The sequence below is a fragment of the Cetorhinus maximus genome, chromosome 1, assembly GCF_964194155.1.
Source record: "Cetorhinus maximus chromosome 1, sCetMax3.hap1.1, whole genome shotgun sequence".
NCBI classification, from domain to species: domain Eukaryota; kingdom Metazoa; phylum Chordata; class Chondrichthyes; order Lamniformes; family Cetorhinidae; genus Cetorhinus; species Cetorhinus maximus.
The window spans coordinates 36008608-36021107 of record NC_135879.1 but is presented as its reverse complement, the minus strand read 5'-3'; the positions used below and the strand labels follow the sequence as shown (position 1 = coordinate 36021107).

Sequence of the window (12500 nt, the reverse complement as noted above, 5' to 3'; positions counted from 1 at the left end):
TTCTGTACAAAGAGTTGAAAAAATTTCACTACTTTTAGGATAAAAGCTCATGACGAGTCCTTAAACAGACTTTCTAAAGTTTTGTCAATATCTAATTGGCACAATTAATACACGAGTAAAGGCAGGCAGGATTTGCAAGTTAACCTTAGAAGACCAACAAAATTACATACTAGAACACTAAGGGCTTTCCATTTTGTTAACAGATTTCACACATCTATTGCATTCTGGTTATCTTATGTGATTAGTGCCATAGGACCCTTTACATTCAAGCAGGCATGCAAATAGTGTTTGTTTAATGCCTCACCTGAAAACATTAATTATATGACCCCACATGAAACATGGTTGTAAAAGAGATTATTGCTTTTAAAATTTTTTTTTTGTATTTTCCAAACCAGTTTACATGTCAAAATTTTTCAGACAGCGGATTCAAACTGGAATAACCATTGTAAAACCATTGATTATTGCTGAAAGCTGCATTTCAGCACAGCAGAAAAAAATCATTAAGTGTCTGAGTCAGTAACAAAAGCTTTGTTCATAAATTTGGCATGCATTTGTTAAAGTTATATATTTCATCCTAAGCCACTTTGTTTGATTTTTGTAATAATTACTACAGGTTCCAGTCTTTCAGTCTAAATAATAAGCCAAATAAGGAAAATTGACAAACATTAACTAGAATAGCACAAAACTATTTCACGACATATAATCTCAACAGCCTGCTATGGCAGTTATTTAATACAAAAATGGAAGGATTGCTCCAAACTTGAGAGTGCACATTCTGTCTGATGTGGGAACTCCTGGAGGCTTCCCATGTCCTGAATAACAATTTGTGCACAAGTTTCATCAGTTGCAGCAGCTTGAGCTCTGGGTTTCGGGACTTTAGCAGCAGCTGGCGTCACTGCAGTGCATCCGTGAGGTTGAGAGTTATGTGGATAACATGTTTATAGATGTGGTCACCCTGCAGCTTATCAGTATGCAAAGAGAGGGGGAATGAGTGACTACCAGACAGTTGAAAAGAAACAGGTAGGTAGTGCAGGAATCCCGAGTGCATCCTTCTCTCCAGCTAGTATTCAGTTCTGAATGCTGATAAGAGTGATGGTTCATCTGGGGAGTACAGCCAGAGCCAGGTGGCTCAGCTGCACAGGGAAGTACAAGGAAGAATGGAAGAGCCATAGTGATAGGTGATTTGATAGTTAGGGGAATAGATAGGCATTTCTGTGGCCGCAGATGTGAATACAGAATGGTGTGATGCCTTCTTGCTGGCAACTGCTATAAAGTCTCAAAAAAGGAATGAAACCGGACGGACCACCCGGCATCAACCTAGGCACCGGAAATGACAACAGCAAACTCAGCCCTGTCGTCCCTGCAAAATCCTCCTCACTAACATCTGGGGACTAGTGCAAAAATTGGGAGAGCTGTCTCACAGACTAGTCAAGTAACAGTCTTACATATTCATCCTCACAGAATATCTTACAGATAATGTCCCAGGCAGCATTATCACCATTCCTGGGTATGTCCTGTCCCACCGGCAGGACAGATCCAGCAGAGGTGGAGGCACAGTGGTATACAGTCAGGAGGGAGTTGGCCTGGGAGTCCACAACATCGACTCCAGACCCCATGAAGCCTCATGGCATCAGGTCAAAAATGGACAAAGAAACCTCCTGCTGATTATCACATACCGCCCTCCCTCAGCTGATGAATCAGTGCTCCTCCATGTTGAACACCACTTGAAGGAAGCACTGAGGGTGGCAAGGGTGCAGAATGTACTCTGGGTGGAGGACTTCAATGTCCATCACCAAGAGTGGCTCAGTAGCACCACTACTGACCAAGCTGGCCAAGTCTTAAACGTCATATCTACTAGACTGGGTCTGTGGCAGATGGTGAGGGAACCGACTCATCCTCACCAACCTGCCTGCCGTAGATGCATCTGTCCATGATATTATCGGTAGGAGTGACCACCGCACAGTCATCGTGGAGATGAAGTTCCGCCCTAATATTGAGGATACCCTCCATTGTGCTGTGTGGCACTACCACCGTGCTGAATGGGATAGATTTCGAACAGATGCAGCAACTCAAGACTGGGCATCCATGAGGCGCTGTGAGCCATCAGCAGCAGCAGAATTGTACTCGATCACAATCTGTACCTCGTGGCCCGGCATATCCCCAACTTTACCATTACCATCAAGCCAGGGGATCAACCCTGGTTCAATGAAGAGTGCAGGAGGGCATGCCAGGAGCAGCACCAGTCATACCTAAAAATGAGGTGTCAACCTGGTGAAGCTATAGCACAGGACTATTTGCGTGCCAAACAGCATAAGCAGCAAGCGATAGATAGAGCTAAGTGATCCCACGGATCAGATCTAAGCTCTGCAGTGCTACCACATCCAGTCGTGAATGGTGGGGTGGTGGACGATTAAACACCTCACTGCAGAAGAGGCTCCACAAATATCCCCATCCTCAATGATGGAGGAGCACAGCACATCAGGGCAAAAGATAAGGCTGAAGCATTTGCTAAAATCTTCAGCCAGAAGTGCCAAGTGGATGCTCCATCTCAGCCTCCTCTGAAGGTCTCCAGCATCACAGATGCCAATCTTTAGCCAATTCAATTCACTCGACACCAAGTAACGGCTGAAGGCAATGGATACTGCAAAGGCTATGGGCCCTGACAATATCCCAGCAATAGTACTGAAGACTTGTGCTCCAGGACTTGCCATGCCTCTAGCCAAGCTGTTCCAGTACAGCTACAACACTGGCATCTATCCAGTATGTGGAAAATTGCTCAGGTACATCCTGTACACAAAAAGCAGGACAGATGCAACCCAGCCAATTACTGCCCCATCAGTCTACTCTCAGTCATCAGTAAAGTAATGGAAAGGGTCATCAACAGTGCTGTCAAGTGGCACTTGCTTAGCAATAACCTGCTCACTGATACCCAGTTTGGGTTCCACCAGGGCCACTCAGCTCCTGACCTCATTACAACCTTGGTTCAAACATGGACGTAAGAGCTGAACTCCCGAGGTGAGAGTGACTGCCCTTGACATCAAGGCCGCATTTGACCGAGTGTGGTATCAAGGAGCCCTAGCAAAACTGGAGTCAATGGGAATCAGGGGGAAAACTCTCCACTGGTTGGAGTCATACCTAGCACATAGGAAGTTGGTTGTGATTGTTGGAAGTCAGTCATCTCAGTTCCAGGACATCACTGCAGGAGTTCCTCAAGGTAGTATCCTCAGCCCAACCATCTTCAGTTGCTTCATCAATAACTTTACTTCCATCATAAGGTCAGAAGTGGGGATGTTCACTAACAATTGCACAATGTTCAGCACAATTCGTGACTCCTCAGATACTGAAGCAGTCCATGTCCAAATGCAGCAAGACCTGCACAATATCCAACTTGGGCTGACATGGCAAGTAACATTCATGACACACAAGTGCCAGGCAATGACTATCTCCAACAAAGAGAATATAACCATCGCCCCTTGACATTCAATGGCATCACCATCACTGAATCCCCCACTACCAACATCCTGGGGGTTATCATTGACCAGAAACTGAACTGGACTAGCCATATAAATATTGTGGCTACAAGAGCAGGTCAGAGGCTAGGAATCCTGCGACGAGTAACTCACCTCTTTACTCCCCAAAGCCTGTCCACCATCTACAAGGAACAAGTCAGGAGTGTGATGGAATACTCCCCACTTGCCTAGATGAGTGCAGTTCCCACAACACTCAATAAGCTTGACACTGCCCAGGACAAATCAGCCCGCTTGACTGGCGCCACATCCACAAAATTTCACTCCCTCCACCACCAACACACATTAGCAGCAATGTGTACCATCTACAAGATGCACTGAGGGAATTCAACAAGACCTTTCAAACCCACAGCCACTACCATCCAGAAGAACAAGGGCAGCAGACAGATATGATCACCACCACCTGGAAGTTCCCCTCCAAGTAGCTCACCATCCGGATCTGGAAATATATCACCGTTCCTTCACTGTCCAAGTCAAAATCCTGGAACTCCCTTCCTAACAGCACATTGGATGTACCTACACCACATGGTCTGCAGCAGTTCAAGAAGGCAACTCACCACCACCTTCTCAAGGGCAACTAGGGAAGGGCAATAAATGCTGGCCCAACCAGCGAACCCCACATCCCGTGAATGAATTAAAAAAAAGGTGTTAAGGTGTCACTGATCGCTACAAAGCACCCAGAGGGGGTAAGGATGACCAACCAGCAGTTGTGGTCCACATTGGTAGAAGTGACACAGGTAGAAAGAGGAATGTGGTCCTGCCATCAGATTTTAGGGAGCAAGATAGGGAATTAGCAAGCAAATGTAATAATCTCTAGACTGCCCCCAGTGCCACGTGCCAGTAAGCATAGAAATAGGAGGTTAGGGCAGATGAATGCATAGCTGGAGAGGTGTTGCAGCAGGGAGGGCTTTAAATTCCTGGGGCGTTGGGACTGGCTCTGGGGGAGTTGAGACCTGTATAAGCCAGGTGGTTTGCACCTCAAGGGGTCCAGGACAAATATCCTTGTGGGGACGTATGCTAGTGCTGTTGAGTAGGGTTTAAACTAGTTTGGCAGGGGAATGGGAAGCTGAGGGGAAATTCAGAAATGGAGAAAAAAATCATAAATAGAAATGGAAAGCGGAAGGTTAGTGAATGAATCTGGACGGCAGAGGAAACAAAGGTTAGAAAATAAAATGGAGTTTGGTAGTGCTCAAGGGTATATACTTCAATGCAAGGAGTATAGAAAATAAAGCAGATGAGTTGAGGGCCCAGATAGAAATGGGCAGTATGATATCATAGCTATCACAGAAACATAGCTTTAAGGGGGACAGAAAAGGTAACTCACTGTTCCTGGTTATAGGGTTTTCGGATGAGATGGGGGGATAAAAAAGGAGGGGATGGTGGTAATTTTTGTCAAAGAAACAATTAAAGCTGCGAGGGGGAATGATATGTTAGAAGGATCATCAAATGAGGCCATACACTTTGAGCTAAAGAACAAAAAAGGGGTCATCACAATACTGGGAGTGTACTATAGACCTTCAAACAATCAGAGGGAGATAGAATGTCCAGGAAAATCTCTGAGAAGTGCAAAACAATAGGGCAGCAAAGTAAGGCATTTAAACTACCCCAATATTAACTAGGGTAGTTTTAGTGTGAAAGGAATGGAGGGGGCAGAATTCTTGAGGTGCATTCAGAATTTTTTTTGGCCAGTGTGTAGCAAGGCCAACAAGACAGAATGCAGTTCTGGATTTAGTCTTAGGAAATGAAGCTGGGCAGATGGAAGGAGTGGCAATGGGAGGGCATTTTGGTGGTAGTAATCATAATTCAGTTAGTTTTAACATAATTATGGAAAAGGACAAAGATAGAACAGGAGCTAAAGTCCTAAATTGGGGTATGGCCAATTTTACTAAGATGAGCAAAGTGAAGATTCGAGTGGTTCAGAGTAAACACGTTCCCACAAAGAAAAAGGGTGGAACGGCCAAATCTAAAGCCCACGGATGTCAAGGAGCATACAGGGTAAGATAAAGAAAGCTTATGTCAGACACCAAGAACTCAATACTACAGAAAACCGAGAAGAATACAGAAAGTACTGGGGTGAAATCAAAAAGGAAATTAGGAAAACAAAGAGAGGACATGAAAGAATATGGGCAAGTAAAGTCCAGGAGGATCCAAAGATGTTTTTTCAAAAAATTAAGAGCAAGAAGATAACTGAGGAAAGAATATGGTCTATAAAAGACCACAAAAGGTAACCTATGTGTAGAGACAGTAGATGTGGGTAAGTTTTTAATGAATACTTTGTGTCTGTCTTCACAAAAGAGGGGGACAATGCAGACATTGTAGCTAAGGAGGAGGAGTGTGGAATATTGGATGTAATAAATATAGGGTAATCAAGGGCAGTCAGCATGGATTTGTTAAATGAAGATCATGTCTGACTAACCTGATTGAATTTTTTGAGGAGGTAATGAGGAGGATTGATGAGGGTATTGCAGTTGATTTTAGCAAGGCTTTTGAGAAAGTCCCACATGGCAGACTGGTTAAAAAAATAAAAACACATGGGATCCAGGGGAATGTAGCAAGCTGGATTCAAAATTGGCTCAGTGGCAGGAATACTGGTTGACCAGCATTTTTGCAACAGGAAAGATGTTTCCAGTGGGGTTCTGCAGGGCTCTGTACCAGGTCCCCTGCTTTTTGTGATATATATAATGATTTTGACTTAAATGTTGTAGGCATGATCAAGAAGTTTGCAGATGACACAAAAATTGGCTGCACAGTTGATAGTGAGGGGGGAATCTAAGAACTGCAGGAAGATATCGATAAACTGGTCAGGTGGGCAGAAAATTGGCAAATGGAATTCAACTTGGAGAATTATGAGATGACGCATTTGGGAAAAGCAAACAAGGCATAGGAATACACAATAAATGGGAGGATACTGAGAGGTGTAGAAGAAGTGAGGGACCTTGGAATGTATGTTCACAGATCCCTGTAAGTAGCAGAGCAGGTCGATAAGGTGGTTAAGAAGGCATAAGGAATACTTTCATTTATTAGCTGGGGCACAGAATAAAAGAACAGGGAGGTTATGTTGAAGCTACATAAAATACTAGTTAGACCACACTGTGAGCACTGCGTGCAGTTCTGTTCACCTCATTGCAGAAAGGATGTAATTGCACTGGAGAAGGCACAGAGGAGATTTATGAGAATGTTGACAGGACTGGAAAATTGCAGCTGAGGAAAGGTAGATAGGCTGGGGTTCTTTTCCTTGGAACAGAGGAGGCTGAAGGGAGGTTTGATTGAGGTGTACAAGGTTGAGGGGCCAGGATAGAATGGATGGGAAGGACCTATTTCCCTTAGCAGAGGTCAGTGACCAGGGGACAAAGGTTTAAAGTGACTGGTAAAAGGATTAGAGGAGAGATGAGGAAAGCATTTTTCACTCAGAGAGTGGTAGGGGTCTGGAACTCACTGCCTGAAAAGGTATTAGAGGCAGAGACCTTCAACTCATTTAAAAGATGTCTGGATATGCACCTGAAGTCCTGTAACCTCCAGGACTATAAAGCAAGTGCTAGAAAATGGGATTAGGCTGGGTGGCTCATTTGTCAATTATTCTACATTTTCTGAATTTTCTAAGTAACTAAAGGGGAGGAATATGCAGGGGTGTGGTGAGAAGGCAGGGGAGCGGCTGTGCATGAATTGTTCCTTAGGAGAGCCAGCACAGACATGATGGGCCGAACGGCTGCCTACTGTGTGTCTGCCTACTGTGTGTAGCGATTCTGATTCTGTAATGATTCTATGACCAATATTCTGCATGTACAAATAAATTTTTTTATTCTTTCATGGGATGTGGGTATCTCTGGCAAGGCCAGCATTTGTTGCCCTTCCCTAATTACCCTTGAACTGCGGGCTTGCTAGGTCATTGCAGAGGGCAGTTACGAGTGAACCACATTGCTGTGGTTCTGGAGTCACATTAGGCCAGACCAGGTAAAGTTGGCAGATTTCCCTCCCTAAAGGACATCAGTGAACCAGGTTGTTTTTTTACGACAATCAATGATAATTTCATGGTCACCAAATACTGAAACTAGCTTTCAATTCCAGATTTTATTAAATGAATTTAAATTCCACCAGCTAACGTTGTGGGATTTGAACCTGAGTCCTCAGTTCATTAGCCTAGGCCTCTGGATAAATAATCAAGTATAAGCAGTTGATTGCTGTACAGGACAAGAATATTGCTGAAAAAGAGACATGTTGTTGAAGCTAACATATGAATTAGAAGCAGCAGTAGGCCATTTTGCCTCACAAGCCTGCTCCTCCATTCAATAAGTTCATGGCTCATCTGATTGTGGCCTCAACTCCACTTTCCGCCTTTCCAAGATAACCTTTAACTCCCTATCTGTCTAGAATCTATTTACCTCTGCCTTAAAAATACTTAATGACCCTGCCTCCACCGCTCGCTGGGGAAGCTTTTCATCTTGCACTCATCAGGACAAACTCAGGACTGCTAAATTTCAAACGAAATCAACAAATCAGCACTCCTTTTCTCCTGTAGAATAAATTGTGATCATTTGAAATTTAGCATTCTTGCATTTGTCCTGATGAGTGCAAGACAAAAACTTTCAACAACATCTCTCTTTTCAGCAATAATTATATTGCTGCACTTATGACTTATTTATCTGATCCTGACCTTCCCCGACATTGGAGCAGAGGTTTGCACATCAGCAATATGGAAACTGCATTGCTGGTCCACCCTGCCTGCAGCCAGTCTCAAAATACCAGACCAGATGACAAATGCTGCTGGCAGGAGCTATTTAACATTGCTGCCAATGGGATTTTTTTTAACGGCTTTCGATAACCTTGCATTGGCATTGTACTATAATGGTGGCCTCAGCTTTCTGGCATGCTACTAAAAATTTCCATTTCAAACAAAAAATGTTTCAACAAGTGTTTCCTTATTAACAAGGCATTTAACCAGAGCACCACTACATCATTCTTTTCAGCAAAGTGGTTGGGGAAACGTGCAGTTTACTAGCCCCACCAACTGTCAACATATATTTCCAAAATATATGGAACTATTCAAGATCCTAACTGCATTTATCTGTAAGTACTTTATAGGTTACATGGTAATGTTATCCAAGGAAGCTAAACTTTAATGAACCTTCTGTAAAACAAATTCTAACAATGACATTTCTTCTGCAGTTAGTGCATGAAATGGGAGTCAATAACAGCTTGTTTCAACTCAGGCTAAATCTTACACCTTCTGACAGTTACTTCTGACAGAATAATGCTCAGCTTCTGTGCTAGTATCCATGCACAGCACCTTCTGGTATGGCAGATCAAACTCCAAATGCTACAATTTAGCAAAACATAGAATTTTAAAATATTTTAAAAAGTGGCAAATTTGAAAAGTTTTTTGAAACATTTTTGATAGAGAAGCGATGTAAATAGAATGATTATGGCTTCTTCCAAGAAACAGTAACTTAGCCTTTTATAGGACTCAAAATTAACAATCTCCTGATTTCTGCACTTCTATTATACTTTGCCTGATCATGTTTCTGGTAGTGCGAAGATCATTCTTCTAAAGCTGCCAGAACACATTTAACTGGTTAATCATGACCCAATGCTACCAGCTGGATCATTACGTCAGGGATGCCATCGATTTTAGTTCCGTCCTCTCACTCAATAAAATCAGATTTGAACGCCAACCTCTACAATAACTTGCTATACAAAGTACATCTAAATTCATGAAAATAAATCATTATGGTTTTATAGTCATTTAAAATACGGGAATAATGGCAATAACAGACAGGAAAAGAGAAACCTAGGGTGAGGGGGAAACTGTGCAAAATGCTACAATTTTGAGGTAATGGATTTGGCAGTCATCTCCCATGCAAAAAGAGTCTTGGACTTGTGCTTACCCCTCTTCTCAATTCGGCAAAATCTTCTAGTTACTTCACATATATGGACCACAAAGTTCTTTACAAAATAATAATTGTCAAGTTTTCTGGGAGGGTTGGGGAGAAAAAATGGTAAATGTTCTCTTCATTGCTTTAAATAATCAACATCAGAACATTACCAGTACGTTTACTGGGGAGGCCAATAGAACAGAATGTGTCAGTGAACTGATGCTGTTCTTTTGTGAAGGATCAACTGCTGATGAGCACTGCAACTTATGATTCCACAAGAATGAAAGAACAACAAAATGTCACGAGCAGAAAGTTACCTTTTTCTTCCACTAGATTTGATAAGTAACACCGAAATAAAATCAGTCCCTTTGCTATGCTCCTCTTCATTGGTGTCAACACTGATAGAAAAGGACCAACCAAAAGACCAAAGGCTAAACAAGGTGAACAAGTAAGAACTTCCACTGGTTTTAGAACAATCACATTGGATGTCTATTCTACCTGAATTCACGGTCCAGTAGATCAGATACACTTTACCTTTTGACTCCATGTGAAGCAGCCTCACCTTTGCAATTGCTCAAAATGTGGCAGATTTACATGTAAAGTCCACCAAATCAAATATTAAAATATAGCACCACCCACCCTCAAAAACTTTGTCTGACATCACTTTTTCTTTACACTAGCTGCAGGACACTTACAAGTGACACAAATCAAACTTTTAATATGTAATTTTTAACTGAATAGCAGAGCATTGACAATCAGTGGTATTAAAATGTAATTTGAATCTTGATATTGATAACAGGGCACTTGCTTGTTGACGGCTAAAATTATTGTCAGATAAGGGTATAAAAGGATATTGGCTAAAATTGGGTAAATGGAGTTGAGGGACAGATCTGCCACAATCTAACTGAATGGTAGAATAGATGCAAGGGGTTGAATGGCCTCCTTCTGTTCCTATGTTCTGATTGGAGAATGATGAGGAGCTGGCAGCACATCTTCCACTGCCAGTGTGTCATTGTAAGTACCTATCCGACACCAGAATTTCAACGGTGTTAAATCTGTATCGGAAGTGAAAAAAGAGCCAGAATCTCTTTATCTATTTAGTTTTTTGCTTTTAAATTGACCTCTTTAGAATCAGCACAATATTTAAGAGTTACAGAGGTACATGCGTCTTGCGAACCATTATGTCATAACTCGTGGGTATCTGTAACTGTATATGTAAATAATTATTACCCAGGATTAAAATAATCATCCACACATATACAGCACTAAAGGCCACAGATTTAAAAAAACATACACCTTCAAAAGGATGCTGTTTATTGTTGACTATTCTGTACCTTTTAAAGGCTTCCCCGGGATTCCTCTCACATTCGCCAGCCTGAAGCACGCTGTGAACGGCTGGTTCTCGCAATTTTTCTTCGTATCCCTGGACCAAGCTGCTATTGCGAATCTGGGAGATGAGGTTTCGTATGAAGTTGCTAACACAGAGTGTGTCTGCGTCCTGGGCTTTACAGAAGTGAAAGGCAAGTGCCTGACGATGTAAACCCCGCTGCACCAGCTGCGGGCAAGTGGGCCAGACCAGTTCAGTGCACAGTGCTGTCTTACCGCTGCCGGGGCCTCCAACGATCAGGATACCTCCGATACCTCCCGTGTTTTTCCCAATGAGACCACCATTCCCACTGGGATTCGAAATCCCAAACGTTTTACCACTGTTCTTTTCTTGAAGGCAATGCTGGAGTTTATGGAAAACCCACTCCCTGCAGAAAAATCTCTTTCCTTGCAATAAACTCTGAGACATTTTTGCGAGCAGTGATTTTCTTTGTCTGCGACGTGATATTGCATATGCACGGGAGAAGAGTTGACAGATGTATTTTAAAAAGGTCAAATTAAAAGCAGTCTTGTCTAAGAATTAATGTTCTATTCTGCTGACAAAGTCCACAATTTCTCGTTACTATTCCCTGCAGTAAAACACCTGCAGCGAAATCTGAGCCATTTTCTTCGGTTTTTGTTTCTCCTTTGTTGGTTAAACAGTGATAAATCTAACTAGTATTTTTACTGTTATATATTAGTCGCATAGTACCGAGTGATCGTTGGATGCAATATCCATCCATTGTTTTTTTGATATTTTCTCGTTGTCTGGTCGTTTGATGTTATTTTTCCATAGATCCAAAAACGACCTCATCCTTCTTGTTACCATATCTTCACCGTAGCTCCATCCAGATTATTTAATCTGCAAGCCTACTGCAGCTGTCCATGATCTTCTGGAGCCCTACACATCGTAAATCCAGCGCAACAGAGGAAGAAACGAGGTTTCAATGGTGCAGGACTGGTATCCTTCCCACTCTCTCGCCAAGTGTTACATTCAGGGTTCACATGATTGGTAAACCCCAGCAACAAACTGCAGTATCCCAAACCAAATGCTTCCCTCCATCTCCTCCTACTACGAGTTCAGTGAGCAACCCGGCAGGCAGGTTGAAATCCTGAGTTTGGGGATGAGGGTTGTCTTGGTGCAGCCTGTCTATAAATACTTAAACCACTCGGGGGAGTGAATCCATCAACAGTTAAAATAAAAGCTGCTAGGCAGACTCTTGTCCTGAGTTAACCTCGCTCGGGCTGTCCCCGATCCCCGGGCTGTCCCCGATCCCCCGTCCCGGGCTGTCTCCGATCCCCGGGGGCTGTCCTCGATCCCCCGTCCCGGGCTATCTCCGATCCCCGGGCTGTCCCCGATCCCCAGCCCCGGTCTGTCCCCGATCCCCAGCCCCGGGCTGTCTCCGATCCCCGGGCTGTCTCCGATCCCCGGGCTGTCCCCGATCCCCGGGGGCTGTCCCCGATCCCCTGCCCCGGGCTGTCCCCGATCCCCGGGGGCTGTCCCCGATCCCCGGGGGCTGTCCCCGATCCCCTGCCCCGGGCTGTCCCCGATCCCCAGCCCCGGTCTGTCCCCGATCCCCAGCCCCGGGCTGTCTCCGATCCCCGGGCTGTCTCCGATCCCCGGGCTGTCCCCGATCCCCGGGGGCTGTCCCCGATCCCCTGCCCCGGGCTGTCCCCGAGCCGGGCTGTCCCCGTTTCCCTGCCCCGCTCTCACACCCCGGGGTTTCTTTCCTTCTCT

The 12500-nt window shown here is 44.0% G+C and overlaps 1 protein-coding gene across 1 annotated transcript in view; it reads right to left on the bottom strand.

Annotated features, from left to right (window-relative positions):
• ankrd50 (ankyrin repeat domain 50) overlaps positions 1 to 12202 on the bottom strand; it is a 184082-nt gene extending 171880 nt beyond the window's left edge. Inside the window, exon 1 of the mRNA XM_078539723.1 lies at positions 10732 to 12202. Coding sequence (XP_078395849.1) covers positions 10732 to 11192 — 461 coding nt within the window. The 5' untranslated portion in view covers positions 11193 to 12202. The remainder of the gene's footprint in view (positions 1 to 10731) is intronic.
• Positions 12203 to 12500: the final 298 nt, after the last annotated feature.